The sequence below is a fragment of the Rutilus rutilus genome, assembly GCF_951802725.1.
Source record: "Rutilus rutilus genome assembly, chromosome: 11".
NCBI lineage: Eukaryota > Metazoa > Chordata > Actinopteri > Cypriniformes > Leuciscidae > Rutilus > Rutilus rutilus.
The window spans coordinates 28590304-28615204 of NC_140216.1; the positions used below are offsets into that span (position 1 = coordinate 28590304).

Consider the following 24901-nt stretch of genomic DNA (forward strand, 5'->3'; position numbering starts at 1 on the left):
CTGAAATTGAGTTATACTTTTATTATTGTTAAGCATAACTCACATGCTGCCGCAACTTTTACAGTAGCATGGTAGGATAAATGTAACTTTTCCGTATTAGCTTTAATGTTACCTGCTGCCCGTGCAGTTTGAAGACTAGCGGCGAACAGAGTCCCCCCAGTGCACGCCACTGCCCCCTTGTGCACTATCGAGACGAAAGTCTCACCTCCGAGTTATCCTAATCTACATTTCTGTCCCTCTTCCCCCATTCCCCATCTCTCAAGCTGAGATCACATGAAATTCAACTAAAAATCCATATGGTTTAATGTGAACAACTATCATACAGTTTTCTAAATGTTTGGTATCATTTGAAATGTCTCAGTGCGACTGGTACAAATGTCTCATTTCCAAATAAGTAAAACAAGAGGTAATAAGGTTTTTAAGAGTTTAGAGATAACTGGCACACAAAGGAAGGTGGTCTCTAGACAAATGGTCTCATACCCCCCAAAAGGTGTCAACTCTGAATGTAAATTCCCATTGTTAGCAGATGTTTCCATGTGAAAGAGGTTCTGTCTATATAATGAAATGCAGCAAAGGGCTCTTGGCCTTTTTGTAACTCAAGTTGGCCCATGATGCTAAGAGTGACCAAAACTCTTATAGCATCATGTATTTTAATGTTAGGTTCGCATCTCTTCTCTTTAATCCAGAGCATTTGATGTTATTGTATTGATTATCCTTGAACTGATTATGAAATTGGCATGATGCATTTACCTGACATAATAAATTATTACATTTGATTATTCTAACTGACTTTGACATTATTTTCATTAAAGAGTTAAAAAGAATAGTCCAACATTCGCTCACTTTTAATGATGCACGGATTTCATTAAAACCTTTTCATTTATGGAGTCAGATGAAATAACGAGAAAATACATATGAGAAAATGTATTGCATTTAATCAAAAATACTTTGCCACGAGAAAAGACAGTAACAAGTAAAGACCTTCCGCGCTGGTCAGTTGCCGATTTTTGGGTCGATCGAGCGCGAGCTTACAAGAGTTCAGAAAAAGTACTTTAAGTTTTGGTAAACGCTTGTTAGCAATTGTAAACAAACTGTAATCATTTTAATTGGATTAGGAGGATTTGAACAGTGCCAAACAATGAAAGGCATATCATATAATATAGAAATACATAACATTTTCAATTCAGTATTTTCATTAATGAAATATGCAGGTGAGTTTTGATCAATAATTGTATGCATTAGACTCAACGTTGCACATTATCTAACAGAGGCAATGCAATTCATTATTTTATTTTGAATTTTTTATATAAAAGTTTTATTTTATTCATTGCTAAAAACACATTTCTTGAAACCATCACTCACTTTCTCAAAACCTTAAACACAAAACCAAATTTTCAAACCGCATTCACAGAACCTCTGACTCTACTGGCAAAATCAAATAATTGCCTCTAAACCATTCTATCTGTGCTCAAAATCAAACAATGCTTTCAGATCATACACATCAATATTATAAACACTACAGATCATTCGTTATCAAAAAAACGGAGAACACAGAATCCAAAGCATGCAGTTACCGAAAAAATGTATATTGTAACAAAGTAAACACATTTTGCAATTACGTAAAAAAGTATAGTAATGACAATCTACAGTAGTAAGGTGAATAAATTGTATAATGTATGCACTGCAAGTGTAGTATTGTACTGAATATTGTATAGTATTGAAAGTCTGTATATTCACCACTTGCATACTGTGAAAATACAGTGACCCAACTGAAAAAGCCAAAAAGATTACAGTAAAAAACTCTAAATGAAAAGCTTGTTACAGTAAAGTACACTCAGAAGAGTTGTGCAACTGCAAAATCACGGTCAGTGAGAGAGATTTTATTCTGCTTCTGCGTCATGTCTTCATGTTGGTCCGGCCTGAGGACTTTCTCCACATCACAGACAATGTCATCTCTGCAGGCAAAGGGAAAAACCCTAAAGCCAGATCCAGCCTTGACAACATTCTCCACACCTTGCTCTTTCTCGTCCTCATCCTCTTCCTTCTCCTCCTTGTTCACCACCTCTTACTCATCCTCTTCCTTCTCTCCCTCTTATATTGTTTCCATCCATTGTTGGTATCAACATTCAGTGCAACATTTTGAGTCAATTTTGGCACTCTGAACTGACTTGTGTTATGTACAGTTGGTTTGGTCACATCATTAGAAATAAGTGTGAACAATTTTGAGTCATTGTGTGTAAATGACAACTGTGTTGCAGTTGTTTTTAACTTTTGCCTGCTTGTGTTTAGCATTTTGAAACATGAGTGCATCACAGTGCAAAATGTAGTAAGTAAGTAAGCTTTATTTATATAGCACCTTTCACAGACAGAAAGCCACAAAGTGCTGCACAACAAAAAATTTACATCAGAATATACACACAATATAAAAGGCCAAGACAATACAAGATCAAATCAACCCAAAAGTAGCTAATTAGAAGCCTGAACAAATAGATGAGTCTTAAGTTTGCACTTGAAGGTATTATCAGAGTCAATAGAGCGCAAAGAGGGCGGAAGATCATTCCAAAGCAGCAACAGCCTGAATGGAACGGTCACCTCTAGTACAAAAACGAGTGCGTGGAACCTTCAGCAGATTCTGATCCACAGACCTCAGAGCCCGCACAGGGGTGTAGGGCTGGATCAGATCACTGATATAAGAAGGAGCCTGACCATGCAAGGCTCTGAAAACTAGAACCAGAATTTTAAACTTGATCCTATAGGACACTGGCAGCCAATGAAGTTCTTGTAGAATAGGGGATATGTGAGTCCTCCTATTAGTACGGGTCAGAATTCTGGCTGCAGAGTTTTGCACTAATTGCAGTCGAGAGAGCTCCTTCTTGTTCAGACATGAAAATAAACTATTACGATAGTCTAAACGCGAAGACACAAAAGCATGAATGATAAGCTCCAAATCATTCCGTGAGACCATATTTCTAAGTTTAGATATTTTCCTTAATTGAAAGAAGCAGTTCCTCGTCAGCTGCCTACAGTGCTGCATTAATGACATGTCTTTGTCCAAGATAACTCCCAAGTTTCTAAGACTTGGCTTAGCAGACTGGCCTAAGTCACCCAAGTACTGTTTAATCCCTGGAATTGAATCATCAGGGGCAATAACCAGTGTTTCTGTTTTGTCTGCACTGAGCTGCAGAGAGTTATCACTTAGCCATTTTATATTTCCAAGAGACAAAGGAGCAAGGAGTTTAGCTTCCAGATCTCAGACGGCTTAAAGGAGCAGTAAAGCTGGATATCATCAGCGAATAGGTGGAAAGAAACATCACTGAACCTTTGTATGATCTTTCCCAAAGGGATCAAATACAACACAAATAAAACAGGACCCAAAACGGAACCTTGAGGCACTCCACACACCAAATCCGCAGACTCACTTAGCTGTAACACTTAAGCTACGCCCAGATAAATATGAGGAGAACCACTGTAGAACTGGCCCTGACAGTACTTGATCCCTCAGTCTTCTCAGCAAAACCTGATGGTCAACGGTGTCAAAGGCTGAGGACAGATCCAAAAGAACTAGGACAGTGTGTTTTCCAGAATCAGCAGACATCATAATGTCATTAGACACTTTCAGTAAGGCCATTTCAGTAGAGTGTTGTTTACGGAAACCGGACTGAAATGACTCATGGATGTTACTTTTGTCCAGGAAAAATGTCAACTGTTCACAGACCACCTTTCTCAAGGATCTTGGACAGGAACGGGAGCTTAGAAATAGGCCTAAAACTATTGAAATCCGTCGGGTCTAAACCTGCTTTTTTTAGTAATGGCTCCACTATGGCATGCTTGAAAGCATTGGGAAACACACCAGTAAACAAAGAGAGGTTAACCATTTTGGTAACACAAGGGCCAATTACCTCAAACACTTTTTGGAAGAGCCTGTAAGGAAGGACGTCAGATGAACAAGAAGATGGCTTCATCTTGGTCACCAGTTCCGAAATATCAGCAAACGTCACAGTCCTAAAAGAGGACCACATGCTGGAGACAGGCTCAAAGACAGCAGGGGTACCACACGGAAGGGGCGGGATTTTATCCTTAATCATCTTTATTTTGTTGGTGAAAAATCCCAAGAAGGCGTTGCTGTCAGCTTCACAAAAAACAGGGGTAACTGGAGCAGCAGGACATACAAGTGCATTGATCGTGTCAAACAACACTTTAGGATTTCTTTATTCAATGTTACCAGTTGACGGATATATTCAGATCTGGCATTTTCAACCATCACATTGTGACGACACAAGATCCCTGAGATAGAGCCTGTGCGCCTCAAGGCTAGTGGATTTCCACAGGCGTTCAATCTTTCGACACAGTCTCTTAAGACTTAGGATATCTTCATTTGTCCAAGGGCACGCTTTTTTCTGAGTAGACAAGTTAGATTTAACAGGGGCCACCTGATCCAGAATTTTTACACAGTGGTACAGTTTTTCTCGATTGTTTACACGCATTTTCTGAAAGCATGCCTCATATTCTCCAAAAAAAACACACAATGGGCAAAACCCCTCAATTCTCCTGCAAAATGAAACTTTACATTCAAAACAATGTTATTTCTTCTCAAAATTTTGTTTTCAAATGACACACACAAACCATCATATGAATAGACATTTATAAGAACCAGTTGAACACTGATGTGCTCAATGTAAAACACTATGATGAATGGAAAACACTTCTTCTCCATTCATCATAATGACTTAGGCCTTTTTTTTTGTTCAGTGTTACACTTACTACAGACAGTACATACATAAGTGTGTTGTAAAATATTTGAGAATATTGTTTTTATACGTCAGAACACACAAATACATGGTAACAAATATATTTTATTTTTCCCACAAAAACAATGTACACAGTGTACATCCCAACTAACACAAAGTTGTACATACAGTGGTCTACATACAAAACAACAGAAGAATTGACTGTATTCACCTTATTTTTAACGGAAATACGGACGCAGCCAGTTGACGGTATTTTGTGCGAGACTTCCGGTCACAGGCGCGCTAACTCACTTTTCACCATATAGCGGTTAATCAAACAAGTGTTCATAACAACTAACTCATCGTTATTGGTTCGAGGAAGACCGGGATTGTTTGTGCAGTTAGAGGTTGTCATAATAACTGGTACAAAAGAAAGATTTACTTGGAGCAGGAGTGTTTTAATCATCGAAATCATTGACATTTTAATCATCAGGCGCCCTACGACCGGCGACACACTGGCTGCGTGGCGTTTTACATGTCTTTGCACACCAAAAACGTGTCTGACGCGGCACTGCTGCTGCTAGGTGACATGATAAGCCTCACTGGTGATATATTCGACATAATGGGGAGAGAGTTGTGGAAGGCCTATACTTAATGTTAAACATAAGCCGCTTTTCCACCGAAATTACCCGGAACAATTTGTCCCAGGAACTTTTTTCCCAGGAACCTTTTTTGCCCCAGACCGGTTGCTTTCTGCGTTTACACCGCGGTCTAAAGTACCGGGAAGGTAAACTGCGCGCAACTGCTCCTCCCAGTCTGCGACGGACAGTAATCAGTTTTGAGCGCCACATTTATAAGTATCGAGGAGATTCAAACTGTGCTGCAGTTATTGGTTTACTAACGAGGTAATTAACATAACAAAATAGACGAGCACTGATACTAAAGCGTGTTCAGAAAGCTCGTATGCGTATAAAATTAGACAAGGTATGTTGTGAGATGACTGGGACGAACGCGCAAAAATTTCCTGTTGCGCAAATACGCTTAAAAAAAGCCTGAACCCCGTCTATCAATCATAAATAGTGACAGTCTTGTAAATAGTTGTTTGTTACCAACCTCAAAGCGCTATTTCAATCCTGTTATAGTAAATTTGTAACATGGTTTGCCTTGCAATAGATGACAATGTGTAAACATAATGACTTAATATTAAAAGCTGTGGCAGAAAAGAGACGAGCACTGATAAAGCGTGTTCAGAGCTCGTAATGCTAACGTTAGATATAAAATTGTATGTTATCAGCTATTGCGGACATTGGCCGTGAGATGGCTGTGACGAACGCGCAGAAAGTTTCCTCTTCCACAAATACCCAAATAATAAAGCCTGAAACTCGTCGCCAGTCCCCCAGTTTTTTTTATTAAATTCCATATTTGCAGACAGACAACTTTACTGCATGAAGCCACTTTTTAAAAGGGAGGTTAAAAATAAAGAAAATGCTGCGTGGAGTCATCCAACCAAAATGCGGCGTGAACACAACCAATCAGCTTGTGCAGCGCACAAGTCCCACCCCTGAAAGTTCCTGAACTTTGAAAAAGTACTACCTCGTGAGCAGGGACTATCGGAGGGGGAAATATTTACCCGGAACTTCATTTAGACCCTGGTTCCTGCGGTGTAAACACATCGAGTACCAGCCCAAAGTTCCTAGTTCCTGGGGAAAGTTCCTGCGGTGGAAACGCGGCTATAAATATATAGCAGCAAAGACAACGTCGGCAGTATTGACGGCAAAATAGGCTACAATATTTCGTTTTGTATTGACAGGTGCAATATTAGAAAATAGAGCTTTTTTTTTACATTGCATTTATATCTGCATTTGTCAAAACCTAAACTTTCAAACATCAAAATGTCATTTATTAATATGTATTCCTGTCAAAATGACATACAAACATCTTTTCCTATTCTATTTGGTCTGGAAACGCTTCCAAAACGCTTGCGTGTCTCGTGAAAAATAGGCGTCGATTCTATTTCTAGCATGCACATGTTATTCAGACGCAGGCAGTGTGCAAGCTCTAACCTGTTAACAATGTGTAGCCGAAATAAAAACGGACCGCCACGCAGCCAGTGTGTCGCCGGCCTGAGGAATCCCTTCGCCTGTGGTTAAAAGCTTTACATTTGAAGAAACTATCGAAACGACCGTATGTTTGTTCTTTTCATTTCGTGAACACAAGACCTACAGAAGACCACCCGATACCAGAAAAGTGGCTGCATGGGCTATGAAGTCTCAATAAAAACCATGATAAAAACGATCCAAGGAGAAACAAAATCATTATAGTAACCCCTGTATAAAATCTAGTGATAATGGCATGATCATGGCATTTATTTTGTATGATTTACAATTATTTATAGCCATTTATTGCTACTTTGGTTGCATTCTGATGGCATTATTAATACATTTGACATGACAAAATACCTCCATAGATATATTAGTCCAGCATTGGCTCGACCGTGTTTAGGGCGGGGCTGAAGGCGCCCGCGAAGTTTTGGCACTCTGCCAGCTAGATGCATGGGTGTTTTCAACCAGGTCCGGTACCCTAACTGAGTGAGGCGGGGCTTTAGTTCTTGGTTGTATTCATCTGCTATGGCATGTGTAACATTTTTCTGTCAACTCTGCATAATCCTTCGCGATCAATATCGTTATTTAGCCCAGGGAAGCGAGGAAACGGAAGTGCCGCACAAAAACCGGATATTGGACCCATGTTTACTTCCGCGTTCGAAAATAAGGTGAATACAGTTACAAAAAAAAAAAAAAAAAAATCCAGTGTTGGCATCCATTGCTCAATTGAAGAGCTCACCTGTTGCTCTTTTATGCTAAAGCTCTGATTGCTAATTGTAAAACTGTGTGACGGGTGTTTGCCCATGTGATGAGTCAGTGTGCATATTTGAATGGCAGTGTGTTCCTTGTGAAAACAAGAGATTTTCTGCATGAAAATTGTGCCAAAAGCAGAGAATTATGTGTAGTGTTTTGAAAAAAGTTTTAGAACTGCAATTTGAGTGTAAAGCAGGAATTGTGCTTGTAGTTTAGCAGAATTGGTTCAGGGGTTTGGTGAATGAGTTACATGTTGTGGTCATTGTGTCTCAAGTACCAGTATTTGTGTGTAAACAATTGAGAAAAACTGTAAGACAGTGAATGAAATCATCCACATCGAGGCAATCCATGACTAAAACAGGATCAAACATATCAGAAAATGTATCTGCAGTATTAGCAGTGATAACACGCCTCTGATACCTAACTGCTGAAGGCTTTGGCAGATCAAACAGAACAATACTATGATCACTCATATGGACATAATTTACAGATACATTTAAAATGTCTAGGCCAAGCGTAAAAAATAAGTCTAAAATATGGCCTTTTTGGTGAGTGGGCTCAGAAACATGCTGCTCAAAATGAAAAGCTTCAGTCAATGTTAAAAATTCCATTGCGGGGCAAGATGAGCTGTCATCAACATGAAGGTTAAAATCCTCAAAATGTGTTTTAGTGAGTGAGAATGTGTTTAGAGTTTAGCAAAAAGAATGCATGAGATTTGCAAACAGTGTTTTAACTACCTGAACTTGTTTAATGTTATACAGAAAGAGTGATTTATTTGACAAATTGGTTTAGGCTATTGAGAATTTGGTTCAGAGAATGGAGCTGTGTTAAGAGTTTAAAAAAAGTACTTTAAGTTTGTTTGCAATTGTAAAAAACTGTAATCATTTGAATTGGATTAGGAGGATTTATGCTCCTAAAAAACAGTGCCAAACAATGAAAGGCATAGCATGTAATGCAGAAATATAACATTTTGCAATTCAGTATTGATCAATAATTTTATGCAGCAGACTCAAGTTTGCACATTCTCTAACAGGGGCAATGCAATTCATTATTTTATTAGGTGCTCTGTAAGATTGTACAACAAAATTATGCATTTTATGGGACAATCTATTACAGTAATCAAGAAGAGATTTGCCTATTACAGAAATGAAGAAGATAGACTAATGACTAACTTTATGTTTCAGGCATGTTGCGTCAGACTAGACATACCATTGAATTCTTATTTTAGTTATAATTTCTTTTGTCTTTCTCCCCTGAGGCCTCTGTATTCGTCGTCTCTGTCCGTGGTGCTGAAACAAGCAACAGTGCTTTTTTGAGACTTCTTCTAAGCACCAATTGTCCTCACTTTTAATAAACATGATTAAAATGGATTCTTTGATGAGTAATGATCTTTGTGAGGGGCTTAACCACGTTATGTTTGATTCATCTGACCCAGAAAAACATGATCAGCTCCAGCACAGTTTCCTACACAGAGAGAGAAAAAAAAAAAATGTTGGTCTTTGAGAAGAGGCAACTGGTCACCATGGTAACATCAGTACCTCAGGATCTCACAGGGGCAGCACACAAAAGGCTGGAGGACTCCAAAACAATCTAAATGGTTAAAGAGCAGCCTAATAATCTTTCAGTGCGATTAGAACATTGATGAGAGGCTTAAGTAAGAAACATCAAATCATTATTTTTTTTTCTCATGCAAAACAGCCAACATTGATGACACAATGTCATGTCTGTGAGATGACCAGGCCTCCAGAGAAGGACACTCAAAACAACCATTGCATGTCAGTGGCAGTTTTGTTTTAAAATTCAATTTGTGTTGATTGTATTATTACAAAAGATCCTTTCATTTCTCTGGAGATTCCCGTCTTGTGAGCTTCCTAAGAAACTTGCATTGATTTGTATTGGTTGTATAATTTCCTAATCGTTCGCCCAACATCAGTGCCTCAGGATCTCACAGGGGCAGCACACAAAAGGCTGGAGGACTCCAAAACAATCTAAATGGTTAAAGAGCAGCCTAATAATCTTTCAGTGCGATTAGAACATTGATGAGTGGCTTAAGAAACATCAATTTATTTGTTTCTTCTCATGCAAAACAGCCAACATTGATAGCACGATGTCATGTCTGTGAGATGAACAGGCCTCCACAGAAGGACACTAAAAACAACCATTGCATGTCGGTGGCAGATTTGTTTTACAACTGAATTTGTGTTGATAGTATTTTTACAAAAGATCCTTTAATTTCTCTGGAGATTCCCGTCTTGTGAGCTTCCTAAGAAACTTGCATTGATTTGTATTGGTTGTATAATATCATAATCATTCGCCTCATGTGCCATATGTCTGAAATATGCTCAGGTTGTCTCACATTATCTGGTAATTCACTAAAAGTTTTTGATTCAGGTCATATGGGGCCATATCTCCATTCATGTTTATCATAAGAATTTTATTAAAAAGACGATATGTGGTAGCTCTCCAGTTACGTTTTTTCTCAAATAATTTAATTAGAAATTCAGTTGTCATAGTTTCCTGAGCACCATCAATACACAACGAGAAGGCTGGAGATGTGGTTATCTCTTCAGCGATCATACATGACTAACCATCTCTGGTTCCCTGAGGACAGTGCAGTTGTATTTCCTCTTTGGATATTGGTAGTTGCACAGTAGGGGTAAAAGAAAACCATTCAGCATGAGAGGGGAAGCAATTTATGCATGGGTAATCAGCTTCTTGAATAATAAATTATTTATAGTGGTAAACAGGCCATGAGGTCAGGTCGCCAAAGAGCTTGAAAATAAAATACTTTTGATTTCATGTGAATCTGGGTGGGCATAACATATAAGCGATCCAAAACGATACTGTAAAAGATTTTATAACGTGGTAACACTTTGCAATAAGGTTTCATTAGTTACCTACTTTAGTTATAAAGAACAAACAGTTCTACTACAGCATTTATTAATCTTAGTTAGTGTCAATTTCAACATGTACTCATACATTATTAAAATCAAAAGTTGTATTTGCTAACATTAGTTAATGCACTGTGAACTAACATGAACAACGAACGACTGTATTTTTATTAATTCATATTAACAAAGATTAATAAATACTGTAACAAATGTATTGCTCATTGTTAGTTAATACATTAACTAGTATTATCGAATGAGACCTAAAATGTTGAATCTCATAATATCAGTGGTTCTCAACAGGTGGTTGCAGGCCACTTGGGGGCATCAGTAAATTTAAAATGTAAATTCATTCATTTTAAGAAAACAATTAAAAAGCTTATTAGCTTAAATGAAGATCAATACATCATTGATAAAAAAAAAAAAAAAAACAGAAAAGCTTGAGCTTTTAAATGTGATAACTTTATTATTACTGCAGCATCCAATCTTGGCAAACAAAACAAATGAATCTCCTTAACAGCAATGTTGGTGTTGACAAATTCTGTTTTCCCGCCCCAGAGATATTTACTCTCATGTTTCCTTACATGTTATAAGCTAGTTGAGCAGTGTGATTTATCACTTTTACCAAAGACTTTATAGGTGTCACAGAATCAACCACGCCCTCACCATAGAAGCCAGCACACCTCAGTTCACCTTCGTCTGTTCTTGTTGTTCATTTCTGAACACTTACCTATCTGCGATCCTCTCTCGAACTGTCCAACCATCAGTCTTCTTCAGTCTTCTGTGATCATCCGTCTGCCAGCCATCCGGTTCTCCAGTCACTTCCCCAATCTGCCTGCAACAGATAAGAACTATCATTTGACAGCCAGTATCACGTCGTCAACGATCTTCTCTCCAGTTTCCCACCAGGTTGCATCTCTTCCAATACTTTAATAAACTCTGTTTGGATTTTACCTTGCCTGTACTCTCCTGTATCATGAGCATAGGCTTTAAAGAAAGTTGGGGCACTCATTTGGGAGAAAGTGCAATCTCTGTAGAGAATAGCAAATATTAATAGAAACTCAGTATGAAACAGTCTATGTTCTGAGATGTGTGGTCTAGCCTGAAAAATGCCCCCTTTTTTCATGAGTTGAACCATTTATGAGTCCATTGTCAGATTTCATTGGTGATTTCAAATATGAAATTAATGTGGCCTCTATTTTGGATTTACATATTTTATATTTTTAAAGAAACAGCATGTTTTATTGACATGGAAAATTGTAGTAAAAACAACAGTGCTCTAACAACAGTTATTAGCTGAATACTTTAATAAATAACAATTGACATTGAACATGATTTATGTAATGAAGACCAAATTCCAGTGAAATATCTTAATCCACTATGATGTGTTTAAGTCCATCATTATGTGTGTATTCTGAGTGGCAGTTTCTCTCTGCAGATGATGAGGTTGTGGCATGTGACAGCATCTGAAAAACATTTGAGTTTAGAGTTACAGTGTGTCTTTTCCAGTTGTTTATGTAAAAACAATTGTTTATAAAGGCCAAAATTAGCACACAAAAAAGGGACAGTATGTTACAATGTTGAAAGAAAAAGGTGAGATCAAGTCATGGGATAGCTTTAATGTTCTTTGTGACTGCAGGGTATGTTTATGCATGAAGTAATTAAAAAAAATCGAACAATATGGATCATACAGTACGTGTAATATGTGTGGAGAAGAGAAGATAAGTATCCTTACCTGAACAGAGCTGGTCACACATGCATGTTCTGTAAAACTAAAAAGAGTAAAAATACATGATTGGTAGGAAACCAGTTACAATTTGAAAGTTAAAATGTATAGACATTTTAAGAAAGAAATATTTCAGCATAAAAGGGTTCTTCAAGACCATATGGTTCTAAATAGAACTGCTACTATGTGTAAATAACCTTTAAAGAACCATCTTTTTTTAAAGTGTAGAATAGTAATTTCACTAGAAATGACATCATAACTGGAAACCGTTGATACAAATTTTTACATTTACACAAACTGACGACCAGTCGCAACTTTCAGATGCCATCTTTATTTTTCTAGCTCAAATGTCACAGAATGGAAAGCACAGGATTGTGAGATATCAAAGGCAGAGAAGGATACATCTATGCTGCCTTCAAAAAACAATCAGATGAAGGTATGAGGAGACAGGAATTGAAACTAGCATTGCATTCAGACGTGCCTTGATGCCTTCTGACCTTGGAATGCATCCTCACGAGGCAACATTTATCAGTTTTCGGACGCAGCCCGTGTCTAGACTATACGTGATGCGTCAAAAGACAATAGAATCCATTATAATCAGTGATGCTCTCTACACTGGATGCGGTACGACACGACAAATCCCAGTCAGCAAAACTGATGGCTCATTATATTTATAACGTCCTCCAAGAGCTCACAATATTTCTCATATAGGAAGGACAAATGTAGCAACGGTCGCTCTGTCACGTCCAGTGTAACGGCTTAGCTGTCAACAGTCGCATCTTGTGTAAGGAGAAACTAATGAATGAAACTTGGCTATAGAAATAATGAATGCTTTTAAAATGAAAAAGAAGATGGTGGTCTATCAGAGACGAAAGAAAAAAGCATTCTTATATTATGGTGTACCGTAATTCATCGAGATACGCAGAGATAATCTTTCATTCTTTCTCCTGGTGATTCTGCGGTTCAGTCTCAGTGGTTAGTGAAAATCCACAGGGATCTCTTCATTCATATAAAACACTCAAGTGTGTAATATACATTTGCTGATTTTGTTTTAACTGCTGGGGGACTAATAGCTCAAAACTGCCTTCTCTTTCTGAGTTGAACAACACTACCCTCATCAACATTTCAATGTATGGTTTAGTCATTTTATTTGGAAACATTATTACTGCTAACTGTTTGCATTATTTAATATGTAATTTAATTATTATAGGTTTGCATATACAGTGAGGAAAATAAGTATTTGAACACCCTGCTATTTTGCAAGTTCTCCCACTTGGAAATCATGGAGGGGTCTGAAATTGTCATCGTAGGTGCATGTCCACTGTGAGAGACATAATCTAAAAAAAAAAAATCCAGAAATCACAATATATGATTTTTTAACTATTTATTTGTATGATACAGCTGCAAATAAGTATTTGAACACCTGTCTATCAGCTAGAATTCTGACCCTCAAAGACCTGTTAGTCTGCCTTTAAAATGTCCACCTCCACTCCATTTATTATCCTAAATTAGATGCACCTGTTTGAGGTCGTTAGCTGCATAAAGACACCTGTCCACCCCATACAATCAGTAAGAATCCAACTACTAACATGGCCAAGACCAAAGAGCTGTCCAAAGACACTAGAGACAAAATTGTACACCTCCACAAGGCTGGAAAGGGCTACGGGGAAATTGCCAAGCAGCTTGGTGAAAAAAGGTCCACTGTTGGAGCAATCATTAGAAAATGGAAGAAGCTAAACATGACTGTCAATCTCCCTCGGACTGGGGCTCCATGCAAGATCTCACCTCGTGGGGTCTCAATGATCCTAAGAAAGGTGAGAAATCAGCCCAGAACTACATGGGAGGAGCTGGTCAATGACCTGAAAAGAGCTGGGACCACCGTTTCCAAGGTTACTGTTGGTAATACACTAAGACGTCATGGTTTGAAATCATGCATGGCACGGAAGGTTCCCCTGCTTAAACCAGCACATGTCAAGGCCTGTCTTAAGTTTGTCAATGACCATTTGGATGATCCAGAGGAGTCATGGGAGAAAGTCATGTGGTCAGATGAGACCAAAATAGAACTTTTTGGTCATAATTCCACTAAACGTGTTTGGAGGAAGAAGAATGATGAGTACCATCCCAAGAACACCATCCCTACTGTGAAGCATGGGGGTGGTAGCATCATGCTTTGGGGGTGTTTTTCAGCACATGGGACAGGGCGACTGCACTGTATTAAGGAGAGGATGACCAGGGCCATGTATTGCGAGATTTTGGGGGAACAACCTCCTTCCCTCAGTTAGAGCATTGAAGATGGGTCGAGGCTGGGTCTTCCAGCGTGACAATGACCCGAAGCACACAGCCAGGATAACCAAGGAGTGGCTCTGTAAGAAGCATATCAAGGTTCTGGCGTGGCCTAGCCAGTCTCCAGACCTAAACCCAATAGAGAATCTTTGGAGGGAGCTCAAACTCCGTGTTTCTCAGCGACAGCCCAGAAACCTGACTGATCTAGAGAAGATCTGTGTTGAGGAGTGGGCCAAAATCCCTCCTGCAGTGTGTGCAAACCTGGTGAAAAACTACAGGAAACGTTTGACCTCTGTAATTGCAAACAAAGGCTACTGTACCAAATATTAACATTGATTTTCTCAGGTGTTCAAATACTTATTTGCAGCTGTATCATACAAATAAATAGTTAAAAAATTATACATTGTGATTTCTGGATTTTTTTTTTTAGATTATGTCTCTCACAGTGGACATGCACCTACGATGACAATTTCAGACCCCTCCATGATTTCTAAGTGGGAGAACTTGCAAAATAGCAGGGTGTTCAAATACTTATTTTCCTAACTGTAATGCTCAGTGTTCGTATTTCCCCTGAAGCCTGTTGCATGAAGCTAGTTGAACTAACTCTGACTTTCAGGGTTGGTTTAGAGTTGACAAATCCATATAAATCCAACCTGGTTTAGATCAGGTTCAACGGGCTCACAACGCTTGGTATAAAAACGTTTTCTGTCAACTCAGGTTTAATCCAGATTTTGCGATTAACTCTGAGGCGCGTGCATCTGAAAGTGTGACACGTACGGCAAACAGCCAATCACACGGAACATGGAAAGCGTCAGTTTGATTCACTTCTCGGTGAAAACACTATAAATTGAACACGTAGGCATGTGCATGACATAATCGTTTTCACAGATTCACGTTTTTGTCGTTTACACGGAGACCGTTTTCAAAAGTTTTCGTTTTCAGGCACCCAAAACGCCGTTGTCGTGTAAATGAATGGCCAAAACGCATAAAAACTCTTCCATTTTTAGTTGAAAACGGTGTAGTGTAAACAGCCCCTCAAAGATCATTATGAAAAAATATCATGAAATTAAATGCATTTGCAAGGCAGGAATAAACAATGGATCCAGAAAGACATGAAGGAAGAGGTTGAGGACACTGGAGTGGAGGAGGAGGAAGATGAGGAGGAGGTGGAGGAAGGAGGAAGAGTAGATGGGAGTGGAGGAAGAGGTGAAGGAAGAGGAAAAGTACGAGGTGGAGGAGGAGGAAGAGCAGTAGGGAGTGGAGGAAGAGGTGAAGGAAGAGGAAGAGGAAGGTGAATGGGAAGGGCAAGGCCATAGAGACAAGCAGTGCCACTCTAGTTGCCCATGTCTTTGTCCATGGTATGACTATGAGGGAGGCTGGGCAACGAGTACAGCCAAACTTGAGTCGCTTCACCGTCACCTCGATCATAAGAACCTTCAGGGAGAAAAACAGGTACAGTAGATCAGCTTCAGACTGCTCTCTACTGTAACTTTACTGTAAGTGTAGTACACTGTGCTGTTACAACACATACATGTACTGTAGCTGTTGCACTATACTACTGTAATACAGTTTTTTCCAATGGCTAACACACTAAAATGACATGCACAGCACAATTATTTAAACTGCCACACAGAGAGCAAAACCTCTTCTCAAGTCTCCAAAAGTCTAAACACGTTTTCTGCTTTACACACATTTTGCAATTCAAAATGGCACTTTTTAAATGCACTGAACACGGATCTCTGCATAAGACACAACAATCTGACATAAAGTCACATGTTTGCCATTTCAAAACACTGCCATTCAGAATGACACTACATGAGCTAATTGGCCAATACATGTGCCACCTGGCCAAACACCTCAAAGGTTAATTGTTAACACTTCAATCTTTTTCAGTTTACTGTTTTTTTGTGAGCATATTTTTGTTCAGTCCAATGTTAATATATACGTATGCTGTGCATATGTTGCACTGACTTGTTTGGTGAAAAAAAAAATGTTTCACAAACATACATACTGTCACACACACTTACATTCTCCTTTCACATACATACATTTATATATGCACACACACATACATTCTCCTTTCACATACATATATTTATAATGCACACACACATACATTCTCCTTTCACATACATATATTGCAATATGCACACACACATACATTCTCCTTTCACATACTTACATTTCTACTCTAACACACATACATTCTCCATTCACATACATTTCTGCTCTCTCTCACACACACACACACATACATTCTCCTTTCATATATATATATATATATATATATATATGTGAAAGCATACGAGTACAAAATGTAGGCTGTGGATGTGCGTTAAAAATATATGAATATAAGAGTAAAATTAAAAAATGTGTGCGTTATACAATATGGGAACATAAGAGCAAAAATATAAGTAGAAAGGAGAATGTAAGTGTGTGTGTGGGGGGGGGGGGTGTAGAAATGTATGTATGTGAAAGGAGAATGTACGTGTGTGAGAGTAGAAATGTATGTATGTGAAAGGAGAATGTATAAGTGTGAGAGTATGATGTATGTATGTGAAAGGATATTGTATGTATGTGAGAGTAGAAGAATGAATTTTGGCTCGTTTGGCTCTTCATAATATGGTGCAAAAGTTTGATTTTGATAATACTATATGTAGTATATGCAGCGCTGAATTTTGCAGGATATATTAGATATTTTGCAGTTTAGGTGTGTGGTTTTGTGAACTGTGTTACAGTTTTTCTCGATTGTTTACACACATTTTCTGGTACTTGAGACACAATGACCACAACATGTAACTCATTCACCAACCCCCTGAACCAATTCTGCTAAACTACAAGCACAATTCCTGCTTTACACTCAAATTGCAGTTCTAAAACACACTTTTTTCAAAACACTACACACAATTCTCTGCTTTTGCCACAATTTTCATGCAGAAAATCTCTTGTTTTCACAAGGAACACACTGCCATTCAGATATGCACACTGACTCATCACATGGGCAAACACTGGTCACACAGTTTTACAATTAGCAATCAGAGCTTTAGCATAAAAGGGCAACAGGTGAGCTCTTCAATGGAGCAATGGATGCCAACATTGGAATTTTTTTTTTTTGTTTTTTTTTTTACTGTAACTGTATACAGTCAATTCTTCTGTTGTTTTGTATGTAGACCACTGTATGTACAACTTTGTGTTGGTTGGGAGGTACACTGTGTACATTATTTTTGTGGGAAAAATAAAATATATTTGTTACTTTGTATTTGTGTGTTCTGAGTATAAAAACAATATTCTCAAATATTTTACAACACACTTATGTATGTACTGTCTGTAGTAAGTGTAACACTGAACAAAAAAGGCCTAAGTCATTATGATGAATGGAGAAGAAGTGTTTTCCATTCATCATAGTGTTTTACATTGAGCACATCAGTGTTCAACTGGTTCTTATAAATGTCTATTCATATGATGGTTTGTGTGTGTCATTTGAAAACAAAATACCATTTTGAGAAGAAATAACATTGTTTTGAATGTAAAGTTTCATTTTGCAGGAGAATTGAGTGGTTTTGCCCATTGTGTGTGTGTTTTTGGATTTTTGTGTAGAGTTCTGAGAATATGAGGCATGCTTTCAGAAAATGTGTGTAAACAATCGAGAAAAACTGTAAGCATTTTGATAAAACCAGCATAGTTTGCAAAATTGTGTTAGCAATTGGAAAAAAACTGTAAAAAGAAATGTATCAAATTGCCTCACATACAGAGTTTTCTGAATGCTTCCATTTTGTAAAAAGGATGTGTTACAGTTACAGTAATCAGTACTTCTATTATTCTAGGACACAGAGGCAATGAAATGGAAGAAGCCTGCCAAATATGTCAGTTGATGCGTGTCAGCGGGGAACAGGCATAAGAGGATTTTACCCCTGCTGCCTGGCTAGGGCCAATATAGCCTGTGATGCTGACAAGATTCTCTGGCCTGTCCCAGACCAAAGACGGGATGCTGGGGCAGAGTATTTTGTTGTGTTTGTTTGTTTAGTGTATTGTACAGTACATTAAGGAATACATTTTTTTTGCCAATGTATCCATTGGTTGTGTCTTTTGTGTTCATCATGTGCAAAGGTTTGAAAGGGGGGGAACTACATAACTTACCAGTTTTGGAAATGTTGTTCTGAATTTATTGCACTAATGTGTAAGACTGTAATTGTAGTGTGTAGGCTTGTAATGTGTGTGTTTGTGAGGGCTTGTGTGTGATGTCTGAGGGGAAAGAGCAAGAGTGAATGGTTTTGAGTCTAGAGCTTCATTTTGAACTGAAAATAGGATGTTTGGGGAATTGGGTGAGACGTTATGGATTTGTGTTTACTGTTTTGAGAATACCAGGCATAGTTTCAAGAAATGTGTTTAAGCAATTGAGAAAAACTTATTTAGTTTTTATTAATTGTAAATTCATATAATAATTGTATGACTATATTATATGAATTATACATAATTACAACTACTGTATATAATGTAAATATAATAATTAGCAGCAAAAGTATCTAAATTTCTTTCACTCTAAACTGCTTTAATCTGGAGTGAGAGATACAGGGGGAGTGGCTTAATTGCATCTGATATATGTCACCTTGCTCACAGCTGATTGGTCCAGTTTTGGTCTGCAATCTCTAACCCAGAATAAAACCTGCCTGCAGGTTAGCAATCCACCTTCTTTAGCCTGAAAAAACAGGGTTTACTCAAAGTGAAATGACTTGCCTTAAAGTCCCCCTGAAGTCAATAATTGTATCCCTTAACTCATCTTTGATCACCAAAATGACATATTTAAAAGTTTATTTCCTTGAAAAAAAAAATCTTCATGTCTTAAAATAGCTTGAATGCAACTCTACAACCTTGCCTCATTTAGTATACGCGGTTCTATGAATATGCAAATTAGCCCCGCCTCCACTCGCTCGCACCAGGTCAGAGATCCACTCGTTGACGATCACACATTGACGTGATTGGTTACAAGCGATTTCAAACCGCGTTTTTGAGACTGTCTTTGGTTCACTGCACCAGTGCTGAGAAAATACTCAGAAATGGTGTTGGCTTATGAATTTGCACATGGTTTTTCTTAAAGCATATTAAAATCACCACATAGACATAGACATACAAATAACATTAAAAACTTGATGTTTCACCGCAGGGGACTTTAAAGGGACTTTGCTATTACTTGATGCATTGACAGCCATTTGAAAGCAAGTGCTGAGCAAAATTTGAAAGCAAGCACCTCTGCCAAGTACAATAAGTACAAGATGAAAATCATAATCATTATTTTAGTGGTTATATTTTTGATATATAAAAATGATAAGGACAGTTTTGTCTTTTCCTGTCCAATACTGAAAGGAAAATGCTTGAGCAGCATACTGTTGCTATGGCTATGGTACATCTGATCGCTGGGGTCTGTTTAGTGCACTTCGATAAACTTATAATGTACGTTTTGTGATTAATAAAAAGTCATTTAAATACATTTTAAAGCATTTCAAAGCTATTATATGCATTACCTACTGTATATGTTAAAATAAAACATACTTTTAACACTTTCCGCACCATTGACGGATGTACACATATTTTTCGGCTTTCCATGTTGAAACTTGAAACTTACCCACATTCAAGTGATGTAAAAAGAATGCATAAAGCTAAAACTTTTTTTTAAAGCAGAGGGTCTGTTCTTTTTTTGTAAGTGTATGATATATTGTATGTGTAACTCCGAGCAGGATTTGAACTGTGGTCTTCAGCGTGGGAGGCTGCCGCTCCAACAAGAAGGCTAAAGGCCGCAGCCGCTAGCAACAGTTGCTAGCTTGCCTCTTGTGATCAGGGGAATGAGGTTTACAAGAAACTTTTATGAAAATGATCAAAAATGCTGGCAGGGAAATAATTAAAGGCTTAATTCACCCAAAAGTGAACTGAATAAATGAATAAATTACTCACCCTCATGTCGTTCCAAACTCGTAACGCAAATCCATGTTGGGACACAAATGAAGATCTTTTTGATGAAATCTGAGAGCTTTCTGTCCCTCCATAGACAGTTACACAACTGACACTTTGACTCTTCATAAAGTTCATAAAGAAATTGTAAAACTAATTCATATGAATTGAGTGATTTAGCCCAAATTTTCTGAAGAGACACAATCGCGTTATAAGATTGAATTTAGGCTTTTATTCACATATAAACACTGATCAGCGAACATTAACAGAAGCTCAACCAAACCTGCTTGATGCGCGAGAACAAACCTCTTGCGGAAGCTCAAACGTGCTGCGTAACACAAGAATGACCCTCACTAGTTCTTGCACGTCAAATGAACATGCTTGAGCTTCCGTTTACCACAACTGATGTGTGAGTTGATGAAGGTTTATATGTAAATAAAATCAATCTGTTCATCTTTTAAAGCGATTGTGTCTCTTCGGAAAATTTGGACTAAACCGTTCAATTCATATGGATTAGTTTTATGCGTCAAAAAGTCAGTTGCGTAGCTGTCTGGAGGGACAGAAATCTTATTTCATCAAAAAGATCTTCATTTGTGTACCGAAGATGAGTCTTACGGATTTGGAACGACATGGGGGTGAGTAATACAGTTTTTCTCAGTCGCTTTGGTGCATTTCTCACATCACTATTTACATTTGCACAACAGTTAGTTCAACCTCCACAACATTTAGTCATTTGTGCACATCATAGTAGCAGTTTCTCATTCCTTCCAACAAACTGCAAATGCTTTTGGACATGCATCAATTGCTTTCATACAACTCTCTGCTGTTTTATAACATTATCATTTGCTTATGTCATGTCAGTCAAAATTAACTATACTTGTGAATGCTGAATAGTCATTCCATATAAAACTAATAGTCCTCATTTCATTGCTTGAGTCATTACATACAAAAATGTTGAACTAGTTGTCAAAATCTGTCATGCTATTTTTTTTTTTTTTTTTTTTTTGAAAATGTCTCCTAAATTGAACAATTTCTCTCAGGTGAATCTCAGCTTTCACTGATGAGGAACGTCTGGATGTGCATGAATGATTACAGTACTATGTATGTTGTATGTTCAGTTCCAATATGTACTGCAGTATTGTGTACAGTTGTGCACGGCTCTACCCAAAGGGAGTTTATGTTTGTTGTAAATAAGGGTGTATTTTTTCTTTTGCACAATGCTGTGAACAAATTAGAATTGCAAAGAGCATATGCAGTAAAAATGTGAAACATACATATTCAGTGTCTTGTACTCAGTTACCTCACTAAATACAGTAATGTGTAACTTTACTGTATTTTTCAAATGGCTGTGCAAATAGTATATAGTGCTGTCTTGAGCATTTTCAGGTAGTGTCACCAACATTTACAGAGTAAACTGTCATAATGAAAACATGACAAAGCCATTTGACTATCTTGTTCATACACAATGGTGTCAGGACTTTTCATCTTGATGACACTGACACTTTCATTGATATGAATACTCGCTTTTGAGGAATGAGCTATCCATTTTGAGCAAGTGACACGCTTTTGCAGGTTATCAACTAGGTTTTGCAGTTTGTACTAATTGGTTTGAGAACTGCATTAACTGTTGTGCAAATGTAAATAGTGATGTGAGAAATGCACCAAAGCGACTGAGAGAAACTGTAATAATAAAATAATTGTAAAAAATTGGGGGGTGAACTATCCCTTTTAAGAACCTTTTATTCTGATTTAGATGAATTCTTTATGAACTTTCTTTTTTTTCTTCTTTTTTTGGTATACATACTATAGTTATATCACATAGCCTTTGAATGTTTGTCTCAACAAAACGCCTACAATGTATCAATTAAGTTTACTTCACCCCTTTAAATTACCTGTAAATGAATAGGTGTTGAAAGGGGTCTATTTGGTGATGGAACAGTAGTGGAAGAGGGTTGGGGTGATGGACTAGAATCATAGATCCTGCGCTTTTCCCATGTTCATGTAGGAGGATGGGTGAGTAAGGGTGGGAAATTGCTACCTCAGTGACGTCCATGCAGGCAAAATTTTATTGCGGCAGCAGAACAGCTCTTCTACACATAACGCGAGCTCAAACACAAGAGCTCCTGCCGGAGAAAACATGAACCTGTAAACGCCGTCAGTGTGATTTGGATGATCAGAAACATCATCTGATAATTAGCCTATTATATTTTTGTTTGTTATGAAAATGTGAAAAATGCAAAAATTTAATGAGCACCTTCTACTCCAACCCCGTCGCTGACCGTTGGACACCTAGTAAACTTTAAAGGATTTTTCAACCAAACCCTCTCTTCTGGAGAATCGATTAACCAAGAAAAAAATAATAATAATTGCAGAAGAGTTTGTTTTCACGACGAACCGTCCAAGTAAGCTGACTCTGAAGATGAACATCCAAAACGGCAGTGATTTAGACAGCCCTGAAGGAAACATAGGCTTAGAGGCACCTGAAAAAACCTTATTTGGAATCGGCACCGACAACTTCGTTACGCTTCTGATCTTTGGACTCATCTTTACTCTAGGGGTCCTGGGAAACTCTCTGGTTATCACTGTTCTGGCTCAACGCAAACCCGGACAGCAACGAAGCACCACCAACATATTCATCCTCAACCTCAGTGTGGCAGATCTGTCCTATCTGCTCTTCTGCATCCCCTTTCAGTCAACAGTTTACATGCTGCCCACATGGATCCTGGGTGCCTTCATTTGCAAGTTCATCCACTACTTTTTCACAGTGTCTATGTTGGTGAGCATCTTCACCTTATCAGCCATGTCGGTGGACAGGTATATTGCCATAGTGCACTGCAGAAAATCCTCATCCATTCGAGTTGAGAGGCATGCGTTAATCGGGGTGCTGATCATATGGGCGCTCTCTTTAGCCATGGCCACTCCGGTTGCCTACTATCAAGGTATCGTGGAAAGTGATGACAACAGCACGTTTTGTTGGGAAGTGTGGCCAGATCACAGCATGAGGAAAATCTATGTCGTGTGCACTTTTGTCTTTGGATATGTGCTGCCGTTGATTCTGATATCGTTCTGTTATGCCAAGGTTAGTAGCTGGTCTTCTTTCTTTCTTTTTTCTTTTTTTGTGGCTTGATTATGAATGTTTGCATGTAATGTGCTTTGATTATATACCTTATTAAAGGAAAATGAAATGTGGATTTGGTTTAGAATCTGTTATTAATGAAAACTAAGGTGTCCAAAATTATTAAAAAGCAGGAATCTTATTTAAAACAGATGTGACAAGTTAGAATAGTCATGTTTAATATATATAATGGTCTGGGTTTATTTTATGCATTTGTCACAACAACAAAATGGCATCCTGCATGTTGGTCTGCACTTTGATTTGGCTAACATAATGGTTTCAAATATTATTCATATTTAAAACAAAACTGCTTCACTTCTTTTACTTCTTAATGATGTTAAACTAATTTTCTAACATTTAATGGTCTATTCTTTTACCAGCTAGATCTTTTTTTTTTTTTTTTACTTCATGCCACACAAAATATATCAAAATAAATATTAAGAAATTGTTAACATTATAGAAAATGTGTATTCAATTCACTTGTATAAATAATATTTTTAATTTTTTTTAAATAACTCAAATAACTAAAATCATTGACCCTTCATTCACATATTTTAATTTCAAATTATTATGTGCCAATGTGTCTTTAGGTCCTGAATCATTTGCATAAAAAGTTAAGAAATGTCTCCAAAAAGTCTGAGGCATCAAAAAAGAAGGTAAGAAATATTAAGAGTGCTTGCTTCAAATATTAAAATATAATATAATATCATGGTTGTTAATTGTTGAATTATTAATTGTTTATTATTTTGTAAAAACCCAGCAGAAATGTCTCTCCACCTTTCTTGACAGACTGCTCAGACAGTCCTGGTGGTTGTGGTGGTCTTCTGCCTGTCCTGGTTGCCTCATCACGTGGTACACCTGTGGGTCGAGTTTGGCTCCTTCCCCCTGAACCAGGCATCCTTCGTGCTCCGTGTGGCGGCTCATTGTCTGGCCTACAGCAACTCGTCTGTTAATCCTGTTATTTATGCGTTCCTCTCAGAGAACTTCAGGCAGGCGTATAAGCAGGTTTTCCGTTGTCAGGTGGCTTCTGCGTGCCCTACAAATGAGGCCAGAGAGATGAAGGCAGCACCATCCACCAACTGCACCACTGTGTAATTCCTGCTGCTGTTAAGTTTGCCATAATTTATGATAGCTTAAAAATGACTTGGGAGAAGGCAAGAAGATTGTTACATACTGATGTAGCATCTGGACAGATCAGACACACACAAATTATTCATTATATTTAATGAATAATCCAGCAAACTCACTCTCCCAAAAAGGTCTATGAAACTTCCCCCAAAACTAACATCCCAAATGAAGCTAACACACTGGCAGAACCCGGTGTCCTGTTACAGGACACATTCAGACTGATAAAACTTTTTACG

At 37.9% G+C, this 24901-nt stretch overlaps 1 protein-coding gene across 1 annotated transcript; it reads left to right on the forward strand.

Annotated features, from left to right (window-relative positions):
• Positions 1–22841: 22841 nt before the first annotated feature.
• galr1a (galanin receptor 1a) lies at positions 22842–24632 on the forward strand (the record flags this gene model as incomplete). The annotated part of the gene is made up of 3 exons (XM_084424785.1): positions 22842–23501; positions 24128–24193; positions 24327–24632. 3 exons carry the CDS (start codon positions 22842–22844, stop codon positions 24630–24632), a joined length of 1032 nt encoding a protein of 343 aa, XP_084280911.1.
• Between the last annotated feature and the right edge of the window lie 269 nt (positions 24633–24901).